This window comes from Scyliorhinus canicula, chromosome 10 (genome assembly GCF_902713615.1).
Source record: "Scyliorhinus canicula chromosome 10, sScyCan1.1, whole genome shotgun sequence".
NCBI classification, from domain to species: Eukaryota; Metazoa; Chordata; class Chondrichthyes; order Carcharhiniformes; family Scyliorhinidae; genus Scyliorhinus; species Scyliorhinus canicula.
The window spans coordinates 20,835,319-20,861,376 of NC_052155.1; the positions used below are offsets into that span (position 1 = coordinate 20,835,319).

The window sequence follows — 26,058 nt, forward strand, 5'->3', positions numbered from 1 at the left end:
CCTGTGGGCTCCATCTGTGATGCGTTGCACGGCTCTGCCCACAGGGGGAGATGAGGAGCATGTACAGGGCTCCACCCTTGCTTCCGCCCATGGCTCCGCCCATGGCTCCTCCCACTACCGGAAGTATAATGTGCTGCGGTCTTGTGAGCCTGCCCTCAGTTCTTCTGGTCGCAGGCAGGCTCAGTTGTAAGTCGATTAAAGCCACAGTTTACTTCCACTCGTGTCTTGAGTGAATTGATGGTCGCATCAAATTGATACAATATTGAGGAAAGATAGTACAGATGATGTGGAATCTGCGTGGGTGGAATTAAGAAATATCAAGGGGTAAAAAACATTCATAGGGGTGGTATACAGACCACCAAACTGCGGTAGTATGGGTGACTTTAATCTGTATGTAGATTGGGTGACTCAAATTAGTCACGGTACAATAGACGAGGAATTTCTAGAATATATACGGGATGGTTTTCTGGACTAGTATGTTGAGGAACCAAATAGGGAACCGGCCAACTTGGACTGGGTGATGTGAAATGAGAAAAGATTAGTTGGCAATCTAGGTGTCATAGAACCCTTGGGGACAAGTGACCATAATATGGTAGAATTCTTGATCATGGTGAATAGTGAGGTAGTTGATTCTGAGACCAAAGTCCTGAACCTCAATAAAGGTAACTATGAAGGTATGAGACATGAGCTGGAAATAACAGACTGGAAAACTTTACTGAAAGGAAGGACAGTGGACAGGCAATGGCAGACATTCAAGGAATGAAAAGGTAAATTCCAAAAGTTGTTTATTCCTGTTTGGCACAAGAGTACAAAGGGAACTGCGGCCAAACCATGGCTTACAATGGAAATTAGAGATAGTATTAGATTCAAAGAAGAGGCATACAAATTAGCAAGAAAAAGCAATAGACCTGAGGATTGGGACAGTTTAAAATTCAGGACTACGGGATTGAATAAGAAGCAGAAAATACAATTTAAAAGTAAACTAGCAGGGAACAAAAAATCTGACTGTAAAAGTTGTAAAGAGAAAAAGATTAATAAAAAGTAATGTAGCCCCCTTAAAGTCAGAAACGGGGGAGACAAAGAAATGGCTGAGGAACTAAATTTGTACTTTTGCTTCTGTCTTCACAAAGGAAGACATGAATAATGTACCGGAAGTTCTGGGAAACACAAGTTTTAGTGAGGAGCTGAAGGAAATGAATATTAGTAAAGAAATGGTTTTGGGGAAATTAATGGGATCGAAGGTGGACAAATCTCCAGGGCCTGATAATCTGCATCCCAGAGCACTTAAGGAAATGGCCCTAGAAATAGTAGATTAATTGGTGGTCATTTCCCAAAATTCTTTGGACTCTGTAATGATTCCTACAGATTGGAGGGTACCGAATGTAATCTCGCTATTCAAAAAGGGAGGTAGAGAGAAAACAGGGAACTATAGCCTAATGTCAGTAGGGAAGTTGCTGGAGTTCATTATCAAGGATTTCACAGCACAGCATTTGGAAAACAGTGGTGTAAACAGGCAAAGTTTGCATGGATTTACGAAAGGACAATCGTGCTTGACAAATCTACTAGAATGGTTTGAAGATGTAACTAGTAGATATTGTGTTCTGTGATTCCCCTGATCATGAAGACAGAACGTATGTGTTCAACCAGAACAATTATTTACTATTAAACACGTAGGCAGATAACTAACATAGCCATGTACAAAGTTATTCAAGGTCCTAGAGAGCTACTGTAAGTGCGACCGTCCTACTACAAACTGCCAAGCCCTGTCAGTCACATGATGCATGTCTAGCACCACCCACTGGCAGGAGGTCGTACTTGTGATTACATGCACTGATGAATAGCTTTATACATTTGTACAGTTGTATACACACATATGCATGTATGCATATCACCACAGTACAAAGAACAAAGAAAAGTACAGCACAGGAAGCCGACCATGCTGCCCATCTAAACTAAAATCTTCTACACTTCTGGGGTCCGTATCCCTCTATTCCCATCATATTCATGTATTTGTCAAGATGCCCCTGCTTCCACCACCTCCTCTGGCAGCGAGCTCCAGGCACCCACTACCCTCTGTGTAAAAGGATTCGCCTCGTACATCTCCTCTAAACCTTGCCCCTCGCATCCTAAACCTATGCCCCTTAGTAATTGACCCCTCTACCCTGGGAAAAAGTCTCTGACTATCCACTCTGTCTATGTCCCTCATAATTTTGTAGACCTCTATCAGGTCGCATCATGCACGTCTGTGCCCAATACCTGGGCAGTGTGCGCAACGTCTTCATCCTGGCACTCGATGGTACCCGGCCCTTTGAGGCGCACCCCTGTCTGTCGCTCCTGGGTGACAGGGTTTATCAACTGTGATGACACCTTGCCAAAGACCACAGTCCAATGCGAAGACACGCTACGACACCCATGCAGTTACCAGGGGCATGATCTGGCAGTGCTTCAACCTCCTCCTGAAGGAGCAGTTCAGGTGCCTTGCCCGCTCTGGGCGGGCCCTCCAGTACGATGCAAGGAGGATCACCCGCATCGTGGCAGCCTGCTGCGTCCTCCAGAACATCGCTTGGCAGACGAAAATGTGCTTTTTTGAGGGGTAGGATGAACACCAGGCCTCCTCCGAACAAGATGCAGAGGAGGGCGAGGATGGGCAGGACATGGGACCGGTGCAGGCATAGGAAACCGCACAAAATGTGTGAAAGGGCCTACGGGTAGGGCACACGCTCTGATTGCCTCCAGATTCACTGACTATGGCGGGGGGTAGAAACAGGCCAGGGGCACGCACAGCACATTCACCCAGCCCCTGCATGACCAGCCCCTCATCGGCAACCCCTCCTTGATATCTAACTGCTGCATTACAGGGCTGCAGGTCCTGGGATGGAAGTAACAGCATGTCTGGTCCATGGGATGGAGGATGATGAGTTCTGGTGCTCAGCATTATTTGACAACGTCTGACTCCTGCCCACATTACCATTTTCCACCATCCACCTGGGTGATCCCTGCACGCAAGCTGGCCGTTCCATCTCACAATCCCATCAAGTCCCTGGTATGGCAGAGGTAAGGATGATGGGGGGAGGAGGGCGGGGGTGAGAAACAGGAGTGGTGAGTGCTGGCTGAACTGCAGTCGCTGAGCGAAGTCCATCCCTAAAGTCCACCAATTCGCCCATCCCTCACGCCCTTGTGACAGAGCACCGAAGCAGGTTGTAACAGTGTGAACAGATATTTAATGTGACAACATATATACAGATACGTGCCCTTTCCCCGATTACCAAACTGTGCTCTGCACTGAGGTAAGTGTCTCTGGGATAGTGGAGGATGTTGGAGACAGCTGTGATGGGAAATCCATGTCAACATCAGACTCGAGCTCCGGGGTGTCCTGGGTTTCGGGCATTTGGGTCAACTCTGTGTCGGTGTCATCGTCGCTGCTTGGATCCCACGGTTCAGGCTGTGGCTGTGAGCGAGGGACACCAGAAGGGCCCGCCCCATCACCAGTGGGTCCTGCAAGACACAAGAAAAGACGCATGATCAGACCGCAGGCCATGGGTGTTGGGAGGGCGGTGAGTGAGGGTGAGGTTGGTATGAGGGGGAGGGTGGTCTAGGGCTGAGGGGGAGGGTGCTACCTACACACCTTGGCCGTCCTGAGGAGGTTGTGCATTTTTTTACAGCTCTGCAGGCCAGCCCGGATGGTGTTGCTAGTGCCACTGACCCCCTCTGCCATCTGTGCCCAGGCACGGTGAACAGTAGCGGCTGGCAGCCTCCTTCCCGGGCCAGGGTAGAGGATGGTCTGCCTCTCCACCACAGCTGTCCAGGAGGGCCTCAAGCTTGGCATCGGTGAATCATGGCCCGTGCATCTTGCAACCATCTTGTTGGCTGGCATGGTGTGTGTGGCAAGTGAAGCGATGCGGCTGCAGCTTGTCAGCCTCCTGAGTGTCAATGGCGAATCCGGCAGCGTTTCTCATTGGAATCGATTGCGGTCTATGTGCCGCCGGTGCGAGCCCCTTAACAGTCCCTGAATTCGTCCAGCTGCGGTGTCAGTTTTGCTGTTGTGAAAGTTCACAAATTCTGTGCCAGGTCAACACTTGGGATCTCAGGGATGAAGAATCCCACTGTGTATCTTTTTTGATGTGGAGATGCTGGCATTGGACTGGGGTGAGCACAGTGAGAAGTCTTACAAAACTAGGTTAAAGTTCAACAGGTTTGTTTCAAATCACTAGCTTTCGGAGCACTACTCCTTCACCTGAGGAAGAAGCAGTGCTCCGAAAGCTAGCGTCTATCTTTTCTGAATTAAACAAAAGCATGGGGGACAATTGTTCCTTGGTGCATTTTCCATGGCAGCACCTTGACCAATCGGAGCCAATTTGCCAATCAATCAGCAGCCTATTGTTATGCGCTTTCAATTGTTGCACTCTTTCAAATTTGGCATTCTTGCATCTGTCCTGATGTGTACAAGATGCCTCACTTTTCAGCAACACTCAAGTTCTTTACTAACTGCTAAACTGTGCCATGTGCTCAAGGGAACATGCCGCAAAGGGCTTCATCGGTCGGGGCATTGAGTATAAAAATTGGCAAGTCATGCTGCAGCTATCCAGAACCTTTGGCTACATTTGGAATATTGTGTACAATTCTGGTCATCACACTACCAGAACGATGTGAAGGCGTTGTAGAGGGTACAGAAGAGGTTTACCAGAATGTTGTCTGGTGTGGACGGTATTAACGATCAGGATAAACTTGGATTGTTTTCACTGGAACAACAGATGTTATGAGTGGCATGGGCAGAGTGGATAGGTTTTTCCCAGGGTGGTAGTCAATTACATGGGGACATTGTTTTAAGGTGCGAGGAAGAAAGTTTAGAGAAGATGTGTGAGGCAAGTTTTTTTTTACACAGAGGTTGCTCAGAGCCTGGAACGTGCTGCTGGGGGAGTTGATAGCAGCAGATTTGATAGCAGCGTTTAAGAGACAAATTGACGAATGCATGAATAGGATGGGAATAGAGGGATACCGACCCCGGAAATGCAGAAGGTTTTAGTTTAGACAGGCATCATGATCAGTACAGGCTTGGAGGGCTGAAAGGCTTGTTCCTGTTCTGTACTATTCTTTGTTCTTATTAGCTATGAGGAGAGGTTGGATAAACTCGGATTGTTTTCACTGGAACAACGGAGGTTGAGGGGTGAGTGACCTGATAGAGATTTACAAAATCATGAGTGCATGAACAGAGTGGATAGTCAGACGCTTTTTCCCAGAATGGAAAAGTCAATTACTGGGAGACATAGGTTTAAGGTGCGTTGGGGAAAGTTTAGAGAAAATGTGTGAGGCAAGTGTTTGCACAGAAGGTGGTGAGTGTTTGGAATGCACTGCCAGGGGAGGTGGTGGAAGCAGATATGATAGCAGCATTTAAGACGAATCTTGATGAGTACATGAATAGGATGGGAATACAGTCCCTGAAAGTGCAAAAGGTTTTACAGATAGACATCATGATCGGTGCAGGCTTGGAGGGCCGAAGGGCCTGTTCCTGTGCTATACTGTTCTTTGTTCTTATTGGCACAATGAAGTTACTTGAAATTTGACTGTATCTTTTTTGTACTGTCGTGCAGACTTACAAGATGGTACTACAGTGAGCTATCAAAATGCAGCTTTCCTCACATGCTTCACAGTAGCACTCAGCAGCCATTCAAAGTGTAGCCTAAAAGCTGGGGCTGCACTATCATCTGTCTGCAGCGTCACATCTATGCTACAGGCTCTCTCCATCTTGAACTCCCGCCTCATACTCCCTTATCTCAAAGACGACAGATTACAATGTACCTTCAAAGGCTGCTAAAGATAAACCCATAAATACTGATGCCAAAAGCTTCCATAAGTATATAAAGAGGAAGAGAATAGCTAAAATACATATTGGCCCTTAGAGGACGATACTGGTGAGGTAATAATTGGGACATTGAAATAGCTGAGGCACTGAACCAATATTTTGCTTCTGTCTTCGTGGTGGAAGATAATTTGAAACAATCCAAAAACTACAGTTAATGCAAAGGAACTTGGTGCAATAACCATCACTAGGGAGATGGTATTGAATAAACTGATGGGATTAAGGCAGTTAAATCCACATTTGAAATGTGGGAGTCTTTTAAGGAAAGGTTGATTAGACTGCAGGACAGACAAGCTCCTGTGAAAATGAGAGATAGAAATGGCAAGATTAGGGAACCATGGATGACGGTTGGAATTGTGAGACTAGTTAAAATGAAAAAGGAAGTGTACATAAGATCGAGGCGACTCAAAACTGATGAAGCTTTGGAGGAATATCGGGAAAGTAGGACAAATCTCAAACGCGCAATAAAGAGGGCTAAAAGGGGTCATGAAATATCTTTGGCTAACAGGGTTAAGGAAAATCCCAAAGCCTTTTATTCGTATATAAGGAGCAAGAGAAAGGATTGGCCGACTCAAAGACAAAAGAGGGAATTTATGCGTAGAGTCAGAGAAAATGAGTGAGATTCTTAATGAGTACTTTGCATCGGTATTGACCAAGGAGAGGGACATGATGGATGTTGAGGCTAGGGATGGATGTTTAAATACTCTAGGTCATGTCGGCATAAGGAAGGGGGAGGTTTTGGGTATTCTAAAAGGCATTAAGGTGGACAAGTCCCCAGGACCGGATGGGATCTATCCCAGGTTTCTGAGGGAAGCGAGGGACGAAATAGCTGGGGCCTTAACAGATATCTTTGCAGCATCCTTGAGCACGGGTGAGGTCCCGGAGGACTGGAGAATTGCTAATCTTGTCCCTTTGTTTAAGAAGGGTAGCAGGGATAATCCACGGAATTATAGACCTGTGAGCTTGACGTCAGTGGTAGGCAAACTGTTGGAGAAGATACTGAAGGATAGGATCTATTCACATTTGGACGAAAATGGACTTATCAGTGATAGGCAGCATGGTTTTGTGCAGGGAAGGTCATGTCTTACAAACCTAATAGAATTCTTTGAGGAAGTGACAAAGTTAATTGGTGAGGGAAGGGCTGTAGATGTCGTATACATGGACTTCAGTAAAGCAGTTTCCCATGGCAGGTTGATGGAAAAATTGAAGTCGTATGGGGTTCAGGGTGTACTAGCTAGATGGATAAAGAACTGGCTGGGCAACAGGAGATAGAGAGTAGTGGTGGAAGGGAGTGTCTCAAAATAGAGAAAGGTGACTAGTGGTGTTCCACAGAGATCCGTGCTCGGACCACTGTTGTTTGTGATACACATAAATGATCTGGACGAAGGTTAAGTAGTCTGATGAGCAAGTTTGCAGGTGATACTAAGATTGGTGGAGTTGCAGATAGCGAGGAGGAGTGTCAGAGAATACAGCAAAATATAGATAGATTGGAGAGTTGGGCAGAGAACTGGCAGATGGAGTTCAATCCAGGCAAATGCGGGTTGATGCATTTTGGAAGATCTAACTCGAGAGCGGACTATATGGTCAATGGAAAAGTCATGGGGAAAATTGATGTACAGAGAGATCTGGGAGTTCAGGTCCATTGTACCCTGAAGGTGGCAACGCAGGTCGATAGAGTGGTCAAGAAGGCATACAGCATGCTTGCCTTCATTGGATGGGGTATTGAGTACGGAGTCGGCAGGTCATGTTACAGTTGTATCGGACTTTGGTTAGGCCACATTTGGAATACTGCATGCAGTTCTGGTCGCCACATTACCAGAAGGATGTGGATGCTTTAGAGAGGGTGCAGAGGATTGTTTTCATTGGAAAGACGGAGGTTGAGGGGAGACCTGATTGAGGTCTACAAAGTTATGAGAGGTATGGACAGGGTGGATAGCAACAAGCTTTTTCCAAGAGTGGGGGTGTCAATTACAAGGGGTCACGATTTCAGGGTGAAAGGGGAAAAGTTTAAGGGAGATGTGCGTGGAAAGTTTTTTACGCAGAGGGTGGTGGATGCCTGGAATGCTTTGCCAGCGGAGGTGGTAGAGGCGGGCACGATAGCATCATTTAAGATGCATCTGGACAGATATATGAATGGGTGGGGAACAGAGAAGTAGACCTTGGAAAATAGGGGACAGGTTTAGATAAAGGATCTGGATCGGCGCAGGCTGGGAGGGCCGAAGGGCCTGTTCCTGTGCTGTAATTTTCTTTGTTCTTTGTTCTAGGACCTGATGGCCTGTACCTTAGGGTATTAAGGGATTGGATTGGATTGGATTTGTTTATTGTCACGTGTACCGAGGTACAGTGAAAAGTATTTTCCTGCGAGCAGCTCAACAGATCATTAAGTACATGGGAAGAAAAGGGAATAAAAGAAAATACATACATACATACATATTAAGGGAGGTATCGGCAGAGATAGTAGATGCATTAGTTATGATGTGACAGAATTCCCTGGATTCTAGAAGGGTCCCGGTGAATTGGAAACACGCTAATGTGACTCCCCTATTCAAAAAGGAGGATAGGCAAAAAGTAGGAATCTATAGACCAGTTAACTTGACCTCTGTGGTGAGGAGATTGTTGGAATCAATCATTAAGAAGGAGATGACTGAGAATTTGGAAAGCCAAAGCTCAATCCACCATTGTCAGCATGATTTTATGAGGGGCAAGTCACGCTTGACAAACTTGCTTGAGTTCTTTGAGGACATAACCAGCAAGGTGAATAATGGGGAACTTGTGGATGTGGTATATCTAGACTTCCAGAAGGCATTTTATAAGGTGCTGAATAAAAGACTAATCCAGAAGGTGAGATTGCAGGGGATTGAGGGTAGAGTACTATATTGGATTGAGGATTGACGGACTGACAGAAAGCAGAGAGTCGGGATAAATGGGATCTTCTCTGGCTGGTGAACTGTAACTAGCGGTGTTCCGTAGGGTTCAGTCCTCGGACCTCAACTGTTTACAATTTATATAAATGATGTGCAAGCAGGGAGAAAGTGTAAAATAACAAAATTTGTGGATGATACTAAAATAGGTGGGAAAGAAGGCAGTGAAGAGGAGATAAAGATTTTACAGATGGATATAGATAGGATACAGATAGATAGATGGAGATTGGGTCAAAATTTGGCAGATGGAGTTTAATGTAGATAAGTATGAGGTTATCCATTTTGGCCAAAATAATAGAAAGGCAAATTATTATCTAAATGGAAAGCAGATTCAAGATGCGTCTGGGTGCCTTTGTTCATGAATCACAGAAAGACGGTATGCAAGTACAGCATGTAATTAAAAAGGCAAGTGGAATGTCAGCATTTATTGCAAAAGGACTGGAGTGTAAAAGAATTGTTGCAATTCAATTGTATAGGGTGTTGGTGAGACCACATCTGGAGTATTGTGTCCAGTTCTGGTCTCCTTATTTGAGGAAGGATACGGTGACATTGGAAGCAGTTCAGAGGTGGTTCACCAGATTGATTCAGGGGATGAAAGGGTTGACGTATGAGGAGATTAAACAATTTGGGCTTATACTCGCTGGAGTTTAGAAGGATGAGAGGGGATCTGATTGAGCTGCATAAAATACTAAATGGGATTAATAAAGTAAATGTAGACCAAATGTTCCCACTTGTGGGGAAATCTAGAACCAGAGGTCCTGGATAGAGGTTGAGAGGCGATAGATTTAGAACTGAGATGAGGAGGAACTACTTCTCGCAGAGGGTGGTGAATTTGTGGAACCTGCTGCCCCATTTTGGTGGAATCTGAATCATGAAATGGTTTCAAGAAAAATATAGATATATTTTTTATTTTTAAAAATGGGTTAAAGGGATATGGGGAACAGGTAAGGAGGTGGATTTGAGATCAGGAAGAGATCAGCCAAGATCTGATTGAATAGCGGAGCAGGCTCCAGGGCTGAATTGCCTACTTCTGCTCCTAATTTCTATTTCCTAAAGGCTAATAAGAAACGTTATCTTTAAATTTGACTTTTGTGCATTATGTCCGCCCCAATCAATGGTGTAATGTGGAGTTTACACCTGGATTTGTGAACTTATATAAGAGAATTGAACACAGTTTACAGTTTAGACTCAAATAGATCTTAAAGCAATGCTAAATAAATTAGAACTGAACACACCTGAAGGTGGAATTTTTCCCATTGGATCACCACGAATAGCATCTTTGTTAATTGGCCTCAAGAAGTGAAATTAATAGTTAAAATTAACAGTGAACTGATGAGCTAATTATATATTTTCTTAGGCTGCTATGCAGTTCCTGGATGCATACATGAAGGAAGATATTCTGATTGCACAACTTGAAGGAAATTCAAATTCTCTCTGGACTATCAGTCCACCAAGTCGGGAGAAGATGATGGAAGAATTAAACAATGAGGCTTCCAAAATCTCTCTTGTTGTATCTTGGTCTGTTCAAAGGTAAAATAGTATGAATGTTTGATTACTAGTAAATTTAAGTATACACATGATGAGTTGGATTTTACCAGCCCTTTGGAGGTAGGCTGGAAAGCAAGATGGTCCATACAATGGTGCAGGTAGGTGGCAGTGGTGGAGCAATGGTGCTTATTGTTTTCCTACCCCCACCTGCCAATGGCAGACAAATGTTCTGCCCAGAACCTAATTTAGCAGCTTTAAGGGACTGTTCTCATCTCTGCTGGAATTTAACGAGCAGAAAGCAAACACCACCAGATAAACGCTGGCAGCCTCCCAGCAGGCACTGGAAGTGGGGGAGGGCTCTCTTTTTTGGGCACTTGTTGGCCCACATAGTGGCCCCCTGATGGCAATGGCATTGTCTGCACTTACAAATCCCCACGATCCCCAATATAGTCTGCCGGAAGGTTCCAGTGCCCCCGACTCGATTTGTGTGATTGTGCGAGCACACATCCATCTTTCTCTTCCTCCTAGTGCAGCTCCAACAGTGACCGTCACTCTTGATGGCTGTTGAAGAAGTACCTGATATGATTTATATTCATTTTGTGATTTATATAACAGTGAAACAATTGTGGCAGCAACAAAGTATAACCAGTATTTTCCGCTGCTACGTAACTCACCTCATTATTTTCCATCCAGTAAAATGAGTTGATCTAAAATCACGTATTGCTGAACACAGCACCAGACATGTAGAACATGGTCACATAATCAGTGAAAGGATGAATACCAACTGAAGGTATGCAACATTCTTTATCAAGTGACCTAGTATGTGTGCTAGAAAATATCACCTTTCAGTGAAATAATTTATTCAGTATATTTCATGTCAGTTTCATATTCCATTAGATGAGAAGTGAAATGTATGGAATTAACTACATGTACATGAAAGAGGGAAGGTGTTTTGGAAATTTACCATCGTTAGCCGCCATTAATAATATTTAAATTGGAATGTGACATAACAGCAGTTTAAAATCAAACTGGATGAGTTTAACTTAACCCACCCAGTATGAAATTGAAGCGATTAAATCAACTATCCATTTGACATCAGGCTGATTTTACTTTCCGTTGAAGACACCTTTGAAGTACCGCTGATTTTTGAGCATAAGCTGCAGGAGGAACCGAGGCTGGTAAGGGCAGCACTGTAGCATCGTGGTTAGCACTATGGCTTCACAGTGCCAGGGTCCCAGGTTCAATTCCTGGCTTGGGTCACTGACTGGGTGGAGTCTGCATGTTCTCCCCATGTCTGCATGGGTTTCCTCTGGGTGCCTCCGTTTCCTCCCACAAAGACATGCTGTTAGGTTAATTGGAAATTCTGAATTCTCCCTCTGTGTACCCGAACAGGTGCAGGAATGTGGCAACTAGGGACTTTTCACAGGAACTTCATTGCAGTGTTAATGTAAGCCTACTTGTGACAATAAAGATTATTTAAAAAAAAACATATGCATTCTGGATGGGGAAGTTAAATGACCATTAGCAAGAGTGACTTGATCGCACCGCCACTCACAGAGCTGGCCAATTCCTGAAGGACACAACTGCCAGATGAGAATCATGGAATAATATACTTGAATAACAATCTTGGCCTTGCCAACCTACTAATACCATTGGCAGGAGTGGCCACCACTATGCACTTGTGGAGAACAGTTCCCATCTGCATACTTAGGGCACCCTCCAAAATATTCTCAGTGGGATAGATTAAGGTCAAAATATAGCAGCTCCAAACTGGGCATCCATGAGGAGCTGTGTGTTATCAACAATAGCAAAATTGTCTTTCAACACAACCTAATAAGAATAATCTTTAATAGTGTCACAACAAGGCTCACATTAACACTGCAATCAAGTTACTGTGAAAATCCCCCTAGTCGCCACACTCCGGCATCTGTTCGGGTACACAAAGCGAGAATTCAGAATGTCCAATTCCTTTAACAAGCAAGTCTTTCGGGACTTGTGGGAGGAAACCGGAGCACCCGGAGGAAACCCACGCAGACACAGGGAGAACATACAGACTCCACACAAACAATGACCAAAGCGGAAATCGAGCCTGAGCTATGAAGGAACAATGCTATCCATTGTGCTACCGTACCACCCTACAAAATATGCCCTACGGCATAAAAAAGCCTGAGAGAACACACTAACTGATTCAAAAATAACTTATTCCCCGCTGTCAATTACCCTTTTATGGACTGACTGATCTCTCCACGCACCTTCTGTACTGAGTAGTGCTTCACCCAATGTATGCGTCTATGTATTTACATTATGTATCTATCGTATGTCCTATGTTTTTTCACGTATGAAACAATCTGTCTGGATTGTATGCAGAACAATACTTTTCACTGATTGGTGACAATATGACAATAAACTCAAATCCAATCCAAGTCATGTTCCAAGTTTTAATAACATTATAATGGAAATTATTTAACTGATTTGCAAATGGTGGGAAAAGAGGCAGAGGGAATGGTAAAATAGCGGATACCCTTTGGGTCAGTTCCCCCATCGTTGTCAGGTAGTGGTAGTGGCAGGTAGGAGGCAGGCTGCAGGCTGCCAACTTTGCGCACGTGAAGTGGGAGACAACCTGAGTTAGGCAGCCAGAGTGGGATTGAAACACAGTAATTTGGAGCAGAGTGGTAATTAAAGAGGTAAGTGGTAAATCTAATTTTCCTGATTTTTTTTCAGTTATATGTTTAGTGGTCTTGTTAGTTGGTAAAAAAGAGCTGCCCTCACCCAAATAGCTGAGTGGCTGTTATCTGTCAATCTCCTGAAGCCTGATTAGAGGCAAAGCTGTAAATTGCATTCTCCCGTTCGAAGCCTAACTGGTGTGCGAGTCATCTCAGTCCAGCTGAGCTCTATATAAGAGAGAGGCATTAGCACACTCTCAGAACGGTTTGCGCACGTGAAATGGGAGGCAGCCTGAGTGAGGCAGTCATAGTGGGATTGAAACTTGGTCATTTGGAGCAGTGTGGTAATTCAGTGCAGTGGAAAGAGGTGCTTTCCCCTTTTTGTTTCTTTTTTGCTTTGCAACTGTTAATCTGCAGGGAGAGATCTAGAGAGAATCCTGGGAAGGTAAGTGATGATAAAGACCTACGTCGGGTATCTGCAGCAATAGGTGAAGCGAAGAGTTTAATTATTGTTTCTTAAATAATTTAATTGGTGATAGAAATGTCGGTCAGTGAGGTTAAGTGCTGCACTTGTGAGATGTTCCAGCATCTCAGACAACTTCATCTGCAGGAAGTGCACCCAATTGCAGCTCCCCACGGACCACATGGATTGTTTGGAACAGCAGCTGAATACACTTAGGGACATGAAGGTGCTGGAAAGCGTCATAGACAGGGGTTTAGTGATTTGGTGACACCCAAAATGCAGGGAGATAGATGGGTGACCGCTTGAAGGGGCAGGAAGTCCCCTTCTCTAACAAGTATACCATTTTGGAAACTGTTGGGGGGCATGGCCTATCGGGGATAACAGCAGCGGCAGCCAGAGCAGTGGCACCATGGCTGGCTCTTCTGTTAAGCAGCAAGGGACAAAGAGCACTAGCGTAATAGTTATAGGGGGCTCTATAGTTAGGGGCACAGGTAGACGCTTCTGTGGATGTGAAAGAGACTCCAGGATGGTATGTTGCCTCCCTGGTGCCAGGCTCCAAGATGTGTCTGAACAGGCAGGAAGTATTCTGAAGGAAGAGGGTGAACAGCAAGAGGTCATGGTACATATTGGTACTAACGACATAGGCAGGAAGAGTGACTAGGTCCTGCAGTAGCAGTTTAGGGAATTAAGTAGAAAGTTAAAAAGCAGGACCTCTAGGGTTGTAATCTCAGGATTACTCCCTGTGCCACGTGCCAATGAGGCTAGAAATAGGAAGATAGTACAGCTCAAACGTGGCTAAACAGCTGGTGCAGGAGGGAACGTTTCAGATATCAGGACCATTGGGATCTCTTCTGGGGGCAGGTGGGACCTGTAAAGGAAGGATAGGCTGCATCTAAACTGGAGGGGCATAAATATTCTGGCCGGGAGGTTTGCTGGTGTCACACGGGAGGATTTAAACCAGTTTGGCAGGGGGTTGGTACCAAATCAAAGGTGAATTAACTGAAGGGGAACTAGAGAGTAGGGCCAGTGAGACTCAGAGAAAGAGCAGGCAGGGTATGGTTGCTGATCAAAAAGAGGCTGGTGGACTGAAGTGCATTTGTTTCAATGTGAGAAGTGTAACAGGTAAGGCAGATGAACTCAGAGCTTGGATTAGTACTTGGAACTGTCACGTTGTTGCCATTGCAGAGACTTGGTTAAGGGAAGGACAGGATTGGCAGCTTAACGTTCTAGGATACAGATGTTTCAGGTGATATAGAGGGGTGTGTAAAAGGGGTGGCTGGTTAAGGAGAATCTCAGTGTGGGAGGACACCTCGGAGGGCTCACACAGCGAGGCAATATGGGTAGAGCACAGGAATAGGAAGGGTGTAGCCACAATGTTGGGGGTTTACTACAGGCCTCCAAACAACCAGCAGGAGATAGAGGAACAGATATGTAGGCAGATTTTGGAAAGTTGTAAAAATAACACAGTTGTTGTGGTGGGTGACTTTAACTTCCTCTATATTGAATGAGACTCACTTAGTGCTCGGGGCGTGGATGAGGCAGAGTTTCTAAGGAGCATCCAGGGGGGCTTCTTGAAACACTATGTAGCTAGTCCAACTAGGGAAGGGGCCGTACTCGACCTGGTATTGGTGAATGAGCCTGGCCAGGTGGTCGCCATTTCAGTTAGGGAGCAGTTTGGGAACAGTGACCACAATTCAGTAATCATTAAGGTACTGATCGATAAAGATAAGTGTAATCCTCAGATGAAGGTGCGAAATTGGGGGGATGCTTATTTCAACAATATTAGGCAAGAACTGAAGAATGTAGGTTGAAGGCAGATGTTTGAGGGAAAATCAACATCTGGTATGTGGGAGGCTTTGAAGTGTAAGTTGACAGGAATTCGGGACCGGCACGTTCCTGTAAGGATGAAGGATAAGTATGACAAGTTTTGGGAACCTTGGAAAACGAGAGATATTGTGAGCCGAGGCAAAAAGAAAAGGGAAGCATTTGTCAAGGCTCGGAGGCTGGGAACACAAGAAGCATGTGTATAATATAAGGATTAGACATAGACATAGAATTTACAGTGCAGAGAAGGCCATTTGGCCCATCGTGTCTGCACCAACCCTTGGAAAGAGCACCCACACCTCCACCCTATCCCCATAACCCAGTCACCCCACCTAACCTTTTTGGTCACTAAGGGCAATTTATCATGGCCAATCCACCTAACCTGCACATCTTTGGACTGTGGGAGGAAACCAGAGCACCCGGAGGAAACACACAGACACAGGGAGAATGTGCAGACTCCGCACCCAAGCCGGGAATCGAACCTGGGACCCTGGAGCTGTGAAGCAACTGTGCTAACCACTGTGCTACCATGCTGCCCTGTAGAAAGAATGTAGAAAGAAACTTAAGGAAGCTGCAGGAGTGCTAAAAGGGGTCACAAAAAGTAATTGGCCAGCTTGATTAAGGAAAATCCCAAGGCATTTATATATATATATATAATATATATATATAAAAGAGCAAAAGGGTAGCCAGGGAGAGGGTTCGCGCACTCAAGGACAGGTAGGAATCTATGTGTGAAGCCAGAGGAAATGGTCGAGGTACTAAATGAGTACTTTACCTCAATATTCACCAAAGAGAAGGACATGGCGGATGATAAGTCTGGGGGAGGCTATGTAGATAGTTTGGGTCATGTTGAGATCAAAAAGGAGGAGGTATTCGGGGTCTTGAAAAATATTAAGTCCCCAGGGGCCTGATGGGGCATACTCCAGGATACTGAGAGAGGCAAGAGATAAAATTGCTGGGGCTTTGAGAGAAATATTTGTATCCTCCTGGCCATGGGGGAGGATCCAGAGGATTGGAGAATAGCCAATGTTGTTCCTTTGTTTAAGAAGGGTAGCAAGGATCATCAAGGTAATTGCTGGCCGGTGAGCCTTACGACAGTGGTAAGGAAATTATTGGAGAGGATTCTTCGAGACAGGATTTACTCCCACTTGGAAATAAGTGACAAAGGTGATTGATGAAGGTAGGGCAGTTGATGTTGTCTACATGGACTTCAGTAAGGCCTTTGACAAGGTTCCTCATGGCAGACGGGTACAGAAGGTGAAGTCGCACAGGATCAGAGGTGAGCTGGCAAGATGGATACAGAACTGGCTCGGTCATAGAAGACAGAGGGTAGCAATGGAAGGGTGCATTTCTGAATGGAAGGCTGTGACTAGTGGCGATCAGTACTGGGACCTTTGCTGTTTGCAATATATTTAAATGATTTGGCGGAAAATGTAACTGGTTTGATTAGTAAGTTTGAGGATGACACAAACATTGGTGGAATTGGGGATAGCGATGGGGACCGTCAGAGGATCCAGCAGGATATAGATCGGTTGGAGATTTGAGTGGAGAGATGGCAGATTGAGTTTAATCCGAACAAATGTGAAGAAATGCATTTTGGAAGGCTTAATACAGATGGGAAATATACAGTAAATGGCAGAACACTTGAAAGTATTGACAGTCCGAGGGATCTGGGTGCACAGGTACAAGGTCACTGAAAGTTGCAACGCAGGTGGAGAAGGTAGTCAAGAAGGCATACGGCATGCTTGTCTTCATCAACCAGGGCATTGAGTTTAAAAATTGGCAAGTCATATTGCAGCTTTATAGAACCTTAGTTAGGCCGCGCTTGGAATATAGTGTTGAATTCTGGTTGCCGCATTACCGGAAGGATGTGGAGGTTTTGGGGAGGGTACAGAAAAGATTTACCAGGGTGTTGCTTAATTCTGTTTGAGGTAGTCCAGGACCTGTCAATCAAAGCCCACCGTGACCTCCACTGCGTCAGGGCCACACTTGTCAATGGCAGTAGTAATTCTTATCATGTGATTTCCACCCCAGAGGACCGAAGAATCATGCGTACCTGGAGAATATGGTGCCGGGCGCTGGGCCCGCTGACGCTGGGTGCAAATCTCAAACCCGTTACCAGTTGGGAGCTGGAGCATCCAAAAAAGGATAAGAATCCAACCCCGATCCCGTTTTCTTCACTAATACAGGATTCTCCAGCTCACTGGGAACTCCGACCGGCGGCGCGAGGTGGGGAATTTTGCCCCTTGTTAACCCTTTGTTTTAGTCAAGCAAACCACTTCACCATATTAACCTTTAGATCCAATTATTATTATATCACAATAGGTATGTTTCAATATTCATGGTGTACATTGCAATGAGCTTTGAGTACATTCAATTCACAGGGATGTCAATCTTGGTGGAAAGTCAGAAATTGCTTCCGATAAACTCTCGTTTAAAATAAAAGAGCATACCGGAAAAGGACTTGCTGAATTGATCAAAGGAAATGAGAACAAACCTGTGTAAGTTGATCATTTTATTTATCTCAAGTTCGCAACCACTATTTTATGTTTCAAAGTTTTTCTTTAACCAATAATCTGAATATTAGATGCAAAACCTTTTCTGGCATATATATTTTTGTCATACAATGCTAATGTTTGGACTTTGAGTTTAATTAACTGGGGCACAATTTAACAGACAAAGTTTAAGGTGTCATTATGGGTGCAATTGGTGGGGTGTTTCTCGATGGCCACGATACAGCCTGTATTTAATGGCACAGTGCCAAAAATGACCCCCCACGAGCGTCTCACCATCGCTGGCTGTCTCGCTGTCTGAAATTGCCAGACTCGCGCCTCAGCTAGCAAGGGAAGCTGCTTTTAAATCCTGCCTCACCATCACTCCCAGTCAACATGCAAGCATGGCAGCACACAGACATTCTACTCGCTTTGGAGATGCCACCCTGGACAGGCTTCTGGATGCTGTGAAAGAGGGATGGGGCACCCTGTTCCCCCGAGGGGGTAGAGGGCCAGAGGTAGGGCCACTAATACCACCTGGGAGGCTGTGACAGCAGCTGACAGTGCAGGCAGCATGACCAGGAGGACCAGCGTTCAATGTTAGAAGAAGACCAACGACATCCACTGAGCTGTTAGGGTAAGTTAGCACCTCCCTCCTGGCATCAATTCTGCCTGCCACCCCTCAAATTTCCAACTCCCCCACCCCACAAATCACCTCTCATCCTCTCAACATCCAATCTTTGTGCTTGTTCCTCAGCACACCCTGGCACCAACTAACACAACCCCTTCATGCAGGGGCAGCACGGTAGCATGGTGGTTAGCATAAATGCTTCACAGCTCCAGGGTCCCAGGTTCAGTTCCCGGCTGGGTCACTGTCTGTGCGGAGTCTGCACGTCCTCCCTGTGTGTGTGTGGGTTTCCTCCGGGTGCTCCGGTTTCCTCCCACAGTCCAAAGATGTGCGGGTTAGGTGGATTGGCCATGCTAAATTGCCCGTAGTGTCCTAAAAAGTAAGGTTAAGGGGGGGTTGTTGGGTTACGGGTATAGGGTGGATACGTGGGTTTGAGTAGGGTGATCATTGCTCGGCACAACATCGAGGGCCGAAGGGCCTGTTCTGTGCTGTACTGTTCTATGTTCTATGTTCATGGGCAGTTGCAGTGCCCATACAGGCCACCTGCTGTAGACCCCCTTGATCCATCAAATGCACGGCTCCTAAATACAAAATGATTTTTACCTCTTGCTGACCACATGCCCACTGTCCATTATCTCGCAGAATCTCCATCTGATGGGCTGGGGCATCCAGAGTCCGCCCCCCCACCCCCAACCACCACCCAGGAGACCACCTCGGAGGAGAGCTCCGAGGAGACCACCATCCATGCGTCACAGTTATCACCCCCACCTGTCACCACCTCGGTGGGCAACATAAGTGGATAGGCTTCTGGGCACAATCTGGTGCGCACCACACAGTTACAGGTGCAATCAAGTGGAGTCAGCAAGATTCAAGGGGGACAGCAGTCGGAGGTTTGCTGGATCCCAGGACTCTGTTGAGCCCCAGTCAGATGCTGAGCCTCTGGATAAGGTTATCCCAGAGCTGGTACAGATGCTGGGACACGGCCAAAGACGATTGGAGATGACCCAAATGCTATGGGCGCAGGAGATGATGCCAACAATGCGTGACACTATGACGCTAGGTTGCTGCCGCAGTGGAAAGACAGCAGCATGAGGTCAGCGTGTTGACTGCTTGTGTCCAAGGCATGGCGCAGTCTGTGAGGATCATGGCTGAGGGCCTTGACATCAGTCGCTGAGGGACGTATCCCATATGCAGGTGGATGTTGCTGAAGCACTGCAGAGTGTGGCCCAGTCACTGACCAGGATTGGCGAGGGCCACAAGAGGGCAAGAAAACCTCACTCTGCACACTCTCACTCCCTAGACCCCTGGCCCCTTCTGGGAACATTAGGGAGACCATGCTCAGTTGCCCTCCCCTGATCCACACATTTACCCTATGATTGTGAGGATATCCCATGCTGAAGTCCAGCTCTCGAGTGTTTGATTGTTGGCAGCTGCCTCTATAGTGCTGTCTCTTCTAGAGGTCAGGCAAACTGTTCAGGCTTCAAAGTTTGATTGAAATGCAAGTTATTACGGGCCAGGGTTTAGAGAACCCCAAAGTGTATCATGGAGTTCACCTAACTCATAACTTTTAATAGATTTTGGTTATGGGGAGCACAAGGGCCCACTCTACAGGTGTGATGCAACAGAGATCTAAAGCACTTTTAAAACAAAACAATGTTTATTATATGAATCCAGTTAACATTTTATAACCATGATGTGGAGATGCCGGCGTTGGACTGGGGTGAGCACAGTAAGAAGTCTTACAACACCAGGTTAAAGTCCAACAGGTTTGTTTCAAACACGAGCTTTCGGAGCACGGCTCCTTCTTCAGGTGACCTGAAGAAGGAGCCGTGCTCCGAAAGCTCGTGTTTGAAACAAACCTGTTGGACTTTAACCTGGTGTTGTAAGACTTCTTACTGATTTTATAAACACACAGTAAACATCTTAGCAACTCTCAACTCAAATACTTCCCCCAAAGAATACAGTACTCTATAAGTAATCCTTAATCTTTCCTAGCAACATCCATATGTTAAATCCTTTTCAAAGAGAGACAGCAGATTTAAATTCTCTACAGAAACAAATATCACTTGGATAGAGGTAGCTTGTAGAGAGAGGGATCATTATACAACTACTTGCTTTGCCTGCAGCGATCCAACTCTGAAAACATAACTAAACACACACTGTAGCTGCCAGCTCCAAAGTGAAAGTGAAAGACAGGCAGCCCAGCTCCACCCACACTCTGACATCACTGCAGCTATTTGATAAACATACATTTCTTAAAGGTATATTCACTACAGCTATTTGATAAACACCCATTTCTTAAAGGTACTCTCACATGACAAGTGTAATAATCATCATCTGAGACATGGTACGTGTACCCATAAGAATCCACTTGAGAATATTTTGTTTATTAAATGGTCAATGGTAACAAAGATTTAGGGGCGGGACGGTAGTGCAGTGGTTAGCACTGCTGCCTCATGGCACCGAAGACCGGGTTCGATCCCAACTCCGGGTCACTATCCGTGTGGAATTTGCACTATTCTCCCTGTATCCGCATGGGTCTCGCCCCCACAACCCAAAAATGTGCATGGTCAGTGGATTCACCTTGCTAAATTGGAAAAAAATTATTGGGCACTCTAAATTTTAAAAAAACAGTAACAAAGATTTAAAAATCAACTACATAACGTTCTACATAGCACACTAACCATTGAACAACAAGGAAATGTCATCGTTCCACATTGGCACCAATACAAAGCTATATCAGCTCATTTTCACAAAAAGAACCAAACACAAGATATCACCCTTCGCAGGTTCATCAATAGAAATAGGATGAACCTGAGAATGTTGTCATGAGAATGTCACTTTAAGAAATGTTTGGCTGCTCATATTACTGCCGTGATGTCAGAGTGTGGGTGAAGCTGAGCTCTGGGTTTCCTTTTTAGTTTCACTTTGAGAAAAGCTTGGGTGTGTCTGTGACTTTTTGGTTTCATTTTCAGTGTTGGAGCTGAAGCCAGACAAAGCAGCTGTACTGCTGTTCTCCCTACCATGAAAAGACTGTCTCTTGATCATTTGGTGAATTCAGAATTATAACTGTTCTGAGTAGTGACTTTAACCTGATGTGCTTCTGTTGAAAGGTTTTGTTTTAAGTTTTATGGATGTTAAAAGGAAAGTAAGAATTACTTAGTGTTGTATTCTTTGGAGGTTGTATTTGAATTAATGGTTGCTAAGATGTTCACTGTATGTTTTTAAAAAGGTTAACTTGAGTTCATAGAATAAACATTGTCTTGCTTTAAAAAATACTTTTCAATTTCTGCTGTACCACACCTGTAGAGTGGGCCGTGTGCTCCCCATACCACAATCTATTAAAAGTTGTGGGTCAGGTGATCTCCATGATAAACTTTAGGGTTCTCTAATTCTGGCCCATAACAATGTGTTATCATGTCCAGAACTTTGTCGTAGAAATGATCTGTCCATCAATTAGTTATTTGTTCCACATATCGGTGCCATTCTCCATCCAGGAGCTGCAGCTGTTCAGACCTTCCCACACAGTCCAATCTCACTGTAACCAAATCCTCATGGACATGTCACCCTGTGGAGAAGGAAGACATGTGCTCCCAATGGTCATGAAGCTTACCGCAGCCCTGAAAGTCTATACCATCGGTTCATTTCAGGACTCGAGCGGGGACTTGTGTAGCATTTCACAAGCAACAGCCCACAATCTCACCAGGACCATATTCCACTACCACTCAAAATGCAGTTGAACAATCTTGACTTCCAACGTATTTAACCCACGGCGATGTACCAGTTATATGCAGCACTTACCACACCAGCAACAAAAGCATCAGCAATCCATGAAAGAATTTCCTCAATGGCGGCAACAATTGCCTTCTGGACACGTATGTCCTCCTTAGCCCGGTATTCCAGGACCCATGTCTCTTAGAAAAAATGGTCCTTCTTTCCAGCTGCAGAAAAGGAAGGAAACTGCAACAACAGCCTCCGGGCATTCACAACTACAAGCAGGAGCAACCAGCAAACACAAGCTGCAGCCGTGAAGTTAGCTTTGAGAACTAACAAGGCCAATTCCTTATTGGCAATAACCTTCAGCTATGAAGCTAGATGCTGATCACAGTTAAATGAAGTTAAAGTGACTGTCAGCAAATAACCAAGAACAGGGCTCCGTCCTCGAAGTATTTGGTAGGACAGACAGGCATCAGCTGTAGTTTCCCCTGTTATGGATATCCACAATATTTGAAGATGGTTTGAAGGCCTCACAGACAAAAAGCCCGTCACCCCTGCCGGTACAGAGGCGACCCCGACCTGGAACGCTTTAGCCCCCCCACTGCCCCGACCAAGTGAAACCCCCCAGGAGGAGTTTCCCACCCCACCACAGCCTTCCCTGCCCCCGCCCCACCCCACAATGAGCACTGAGGCAGAATAAGCACATGCCCAAAAAAGGAAATGGCTGCTCACCTCCTCAGTTTCATTCAGTAGCCATTGCGCCAGCTTCACGTTTTTAAAAAGGTGTATTGAACGATGCCTGCGTGATTTCTTGCTGGGGAGCCAGTTAATACCTGGGAGGGCGTAACATTTGACTTCAATCACGGTCATGAGATGGAAATTAATTGAAATTGGGGCTAATGATATGCTCGCCATATTTGGGCGAGACCTGCCTGGTGCAAGGCTTGATTTCGGCCATTCCTGCTTTTTATCCGTTGCGCCCAAATCCGTGCCGGACGAAACAAGGGGGTTAAATCGCACCCCTTATCTTCGGAGGAAATTTGTTTTGTTTGCTGAATTTAACTATATGGTGAGCACATTCTTTCTGAATCTATTTTTAACAGCAATTCGGAACCAGAACAATTCCACCATGACATGGACAGCTGGATTTATTTACAATATATTTTGTGAAAGTAAATGTTTCTTAAATTAGCACTGTGAACATACTTTGAAAATTTCTGAAATGTATGAATGGTTTTAAGGTTTTTACAATAGTAACACCTTTCAATTATATGCTGTTCATGTGGAAAAAAGGAACCAAGATGTTTCATAGAAGCAAAAGGAAAATAAAAGTTTGTTGAGAAGTGGTAGGTTTTATGGATGATCTTAATGGAGGAGAGGGTGGTGCTGACGGGTGTTATGGGAGAGGTGTTTTCAGAACCCCAAAATGTATCATGGAGTTCAACCAACCCCCACCTTTAATGGATTGTTGCTTTTGAAGCACACGGCTTGTTCCCCAGGTGTAGTATTACAATTATGGACACATGGTTTTTAAAACAAAACAATGTTTATTCCATTAACTCAAATTAACCTTTTAAATAAACATTGGATCTCTTAACACCCTTTACTTCAAAGATAACCCCGAAAATAATACAACACTACCCAATCCTGCAAACTGTTCCTTAACACATCCAAAAGACTTAACAAATCCATCAAACAGAAGCACATTAGATTTATATTCAATACTGAGACCTTTTTACAATTCCGATTTCACCAAAGGATTAAGAGATAGTCCTTCATGTTTTTGTTTTTAAAAAACACATGCAAACAGGCATAATAATGAAGTCCATCTTTCCCGTTCTTCTTCCTCCAACCAAAATCCTTCTTGATTGACAGACTCCCGGAACAAAAAAGTCTCTGCACGATCCATCCATTCCTCTACTCCTCGGCATTTCTCTTTAGAATCAGATACTTTAGTTCAATCTGACCACAGAGCCCCTTACAATTCTCCAATACAGGAGCATAGGTGATCACAGCTTTCAGGCAGTCAAATGCCTGTTGAAAGTCCCATGTCCATTGAAATCTTTTACGTTTCTTCAGCAAGTCCATCAGCGGAGCAACCACGCTACAAATCTTGTGCACAAAGGTTCGATCAAATGCATTCATGCCAAGAGATCGCATTATTTCCCTTCGTCTTGAAAGTATCAGAAACTCCCCAATAACTTTTGTTTTCACATCCCGTGGGACCATTCGACCCTGTCCGATTGTATGGCCAAGGAAAGTGACTTGGGCTTTTCCAAATTCACTTTTGGCTAGGTTTATCACCAATCCCGCCTCCTGAAGTCAATCGAATAACTCCCTCAGATGTTTTAAGTGTTCTTTCCATGCCTGGCTGAAAACTACCAGATCGTCAATGTATACCGCACAATTGGGTAATCCTAAAACGACTATATTAGTTGACCGTTGAAATGTTGCTGGGGCGTTTTCCATGCCAAAATGCATAACTTTGAACTGGTATATACCATCTGGAGTCACAAAAGCTGAAATCTCCTTCGCCCTTTCAGATAAAGGTATTTGCCAGTAACCTTTTACTAAATCCAATTTGGTAATAAAAGCGGATTGTCCCACTTTCTCAATGCAATACTCCAAACGTGGGATAGGATAAGAGTCCTTCTTGTAACTGCATTCACCTTTCGATAGTCCACACACAACTGTTGGGTATTGTCTGGTTTATGTACCATCACTATGGGTGAGCTCCATTGGCTGCAACCCACTTCAATTATGCCATTTTAAAGCATACTCTCAATCTCTTTGTGCCAATTTTCAAGGGTTAAGTCTATATGGATGTTGTTTGATCGGAACAGCATTTTCCACATCCACATCATGTATAGCCATTTTAGTGCTTCCCAATTTAGAACATAGAACAGTACAGCACAGAACAGGCCCTTCGGCCCTCGATGTTGTGCCGAGCAATGATCACCCCACTCAAACCCACGTATCCACCCTATACCCGTAACCCAACAACCCCCCCCCCCCCTCCCTCCCTCCCTCCCTCCCTTACTTTTTTTTAGGACACTATGGGCAATTTAGCATGGCCAATCCACCTAACCCGCACATCTTTGGACTGTGGGAGGAAACCGGAGCACCCGGAGGAAACCCACGCACACACGGGGAGGACGTGCAGACTCCACACAGACAGTGACCCAGCTGGGAATCGAACCTGGGACCCTGGAGCTGTGAAGCATTTATGCTAACCACCATGCTACCGTGCTGCCCCAATTTATCTCTACAAATTTGCCCATGTGATATCAATAACTCTTTCAGGTCAGTTTGTTTTTCCTCTGGAAGATAACTTAACAATTCATCCCAATTTTTAAGAACATCCTCATTTTCCAATTTAATTTGAGGTATGTCAAAGTCACAGTCATCTGGATTTGGTTTGTCACTTTGAGTTAGAATCATTAAAACCTCCTTTTCCTCTTCCCTTTCAAAGTACCTTTTAAGCATATTCACATGACACACTCGGTGAGTCTGGTGTTTTTACCACATAATACACCTCACTTAATTTCCTTTCAATCTGATACGGTCCACAAAACCTCACATTTAAAGGCTCCCCTACCACTGGTAAGAACACTAAAACTTTATCTCCACCTGCAAAACTATGAACTGTGGATTTTTTGTCTGCGACCCGTTGCATCATATTTTGTGCAACTTTCAAATGTTGTCTAGCCAATTCACCTGCTCTATTTAATCGTTCCCTAAAATTTGACACGTAATGCAATAGTGTAATTTTTTCCGATTTCTCACCCACCAATTTTCTTTGATCAATTTAAGTGGTCCTCTTACCTCATGACCAAAAATTAGTTCAAAAGGACTAAATTTGGTTGACTCATTAGGTGCATCCCTAATTGCAAACAGTACGAATGGAATTCCTTTATCCCAATCCTCTGGATAATCTTGACAATAAGCCCTTATCATTATCTTTAATGTCTAATGCCACCTTTCCAATGCTCCCTGCGATTCTGG

The 26,058-nt window shown here is 44.8% G+C and overlaps 1 protein-coding gene across 1 annotated transcript in view; it reads left to right on the forward strand.

Annotated features, from left to right (window-relative positions):
* The window catches only part of LOC119972907 (piezo-type mechanosensitive ion channel component 2-like), a 1,374,210-nt gene that overhangs the window by 1,304,999 nt on the left and 43,153 nt on the right, over nucleotides 1-26,058 (forward strand). The window contains 2 exon segments of the mRNA XM_038810453.1: nucleotides 10,136-10,308; nucleotides 17,601-17,717. Of these exon segments, the coding sequence (XP_038666381.1) occupies nucleotides 10,136-10,308; nucleotides 17,601-17,717 (290 nt within the window).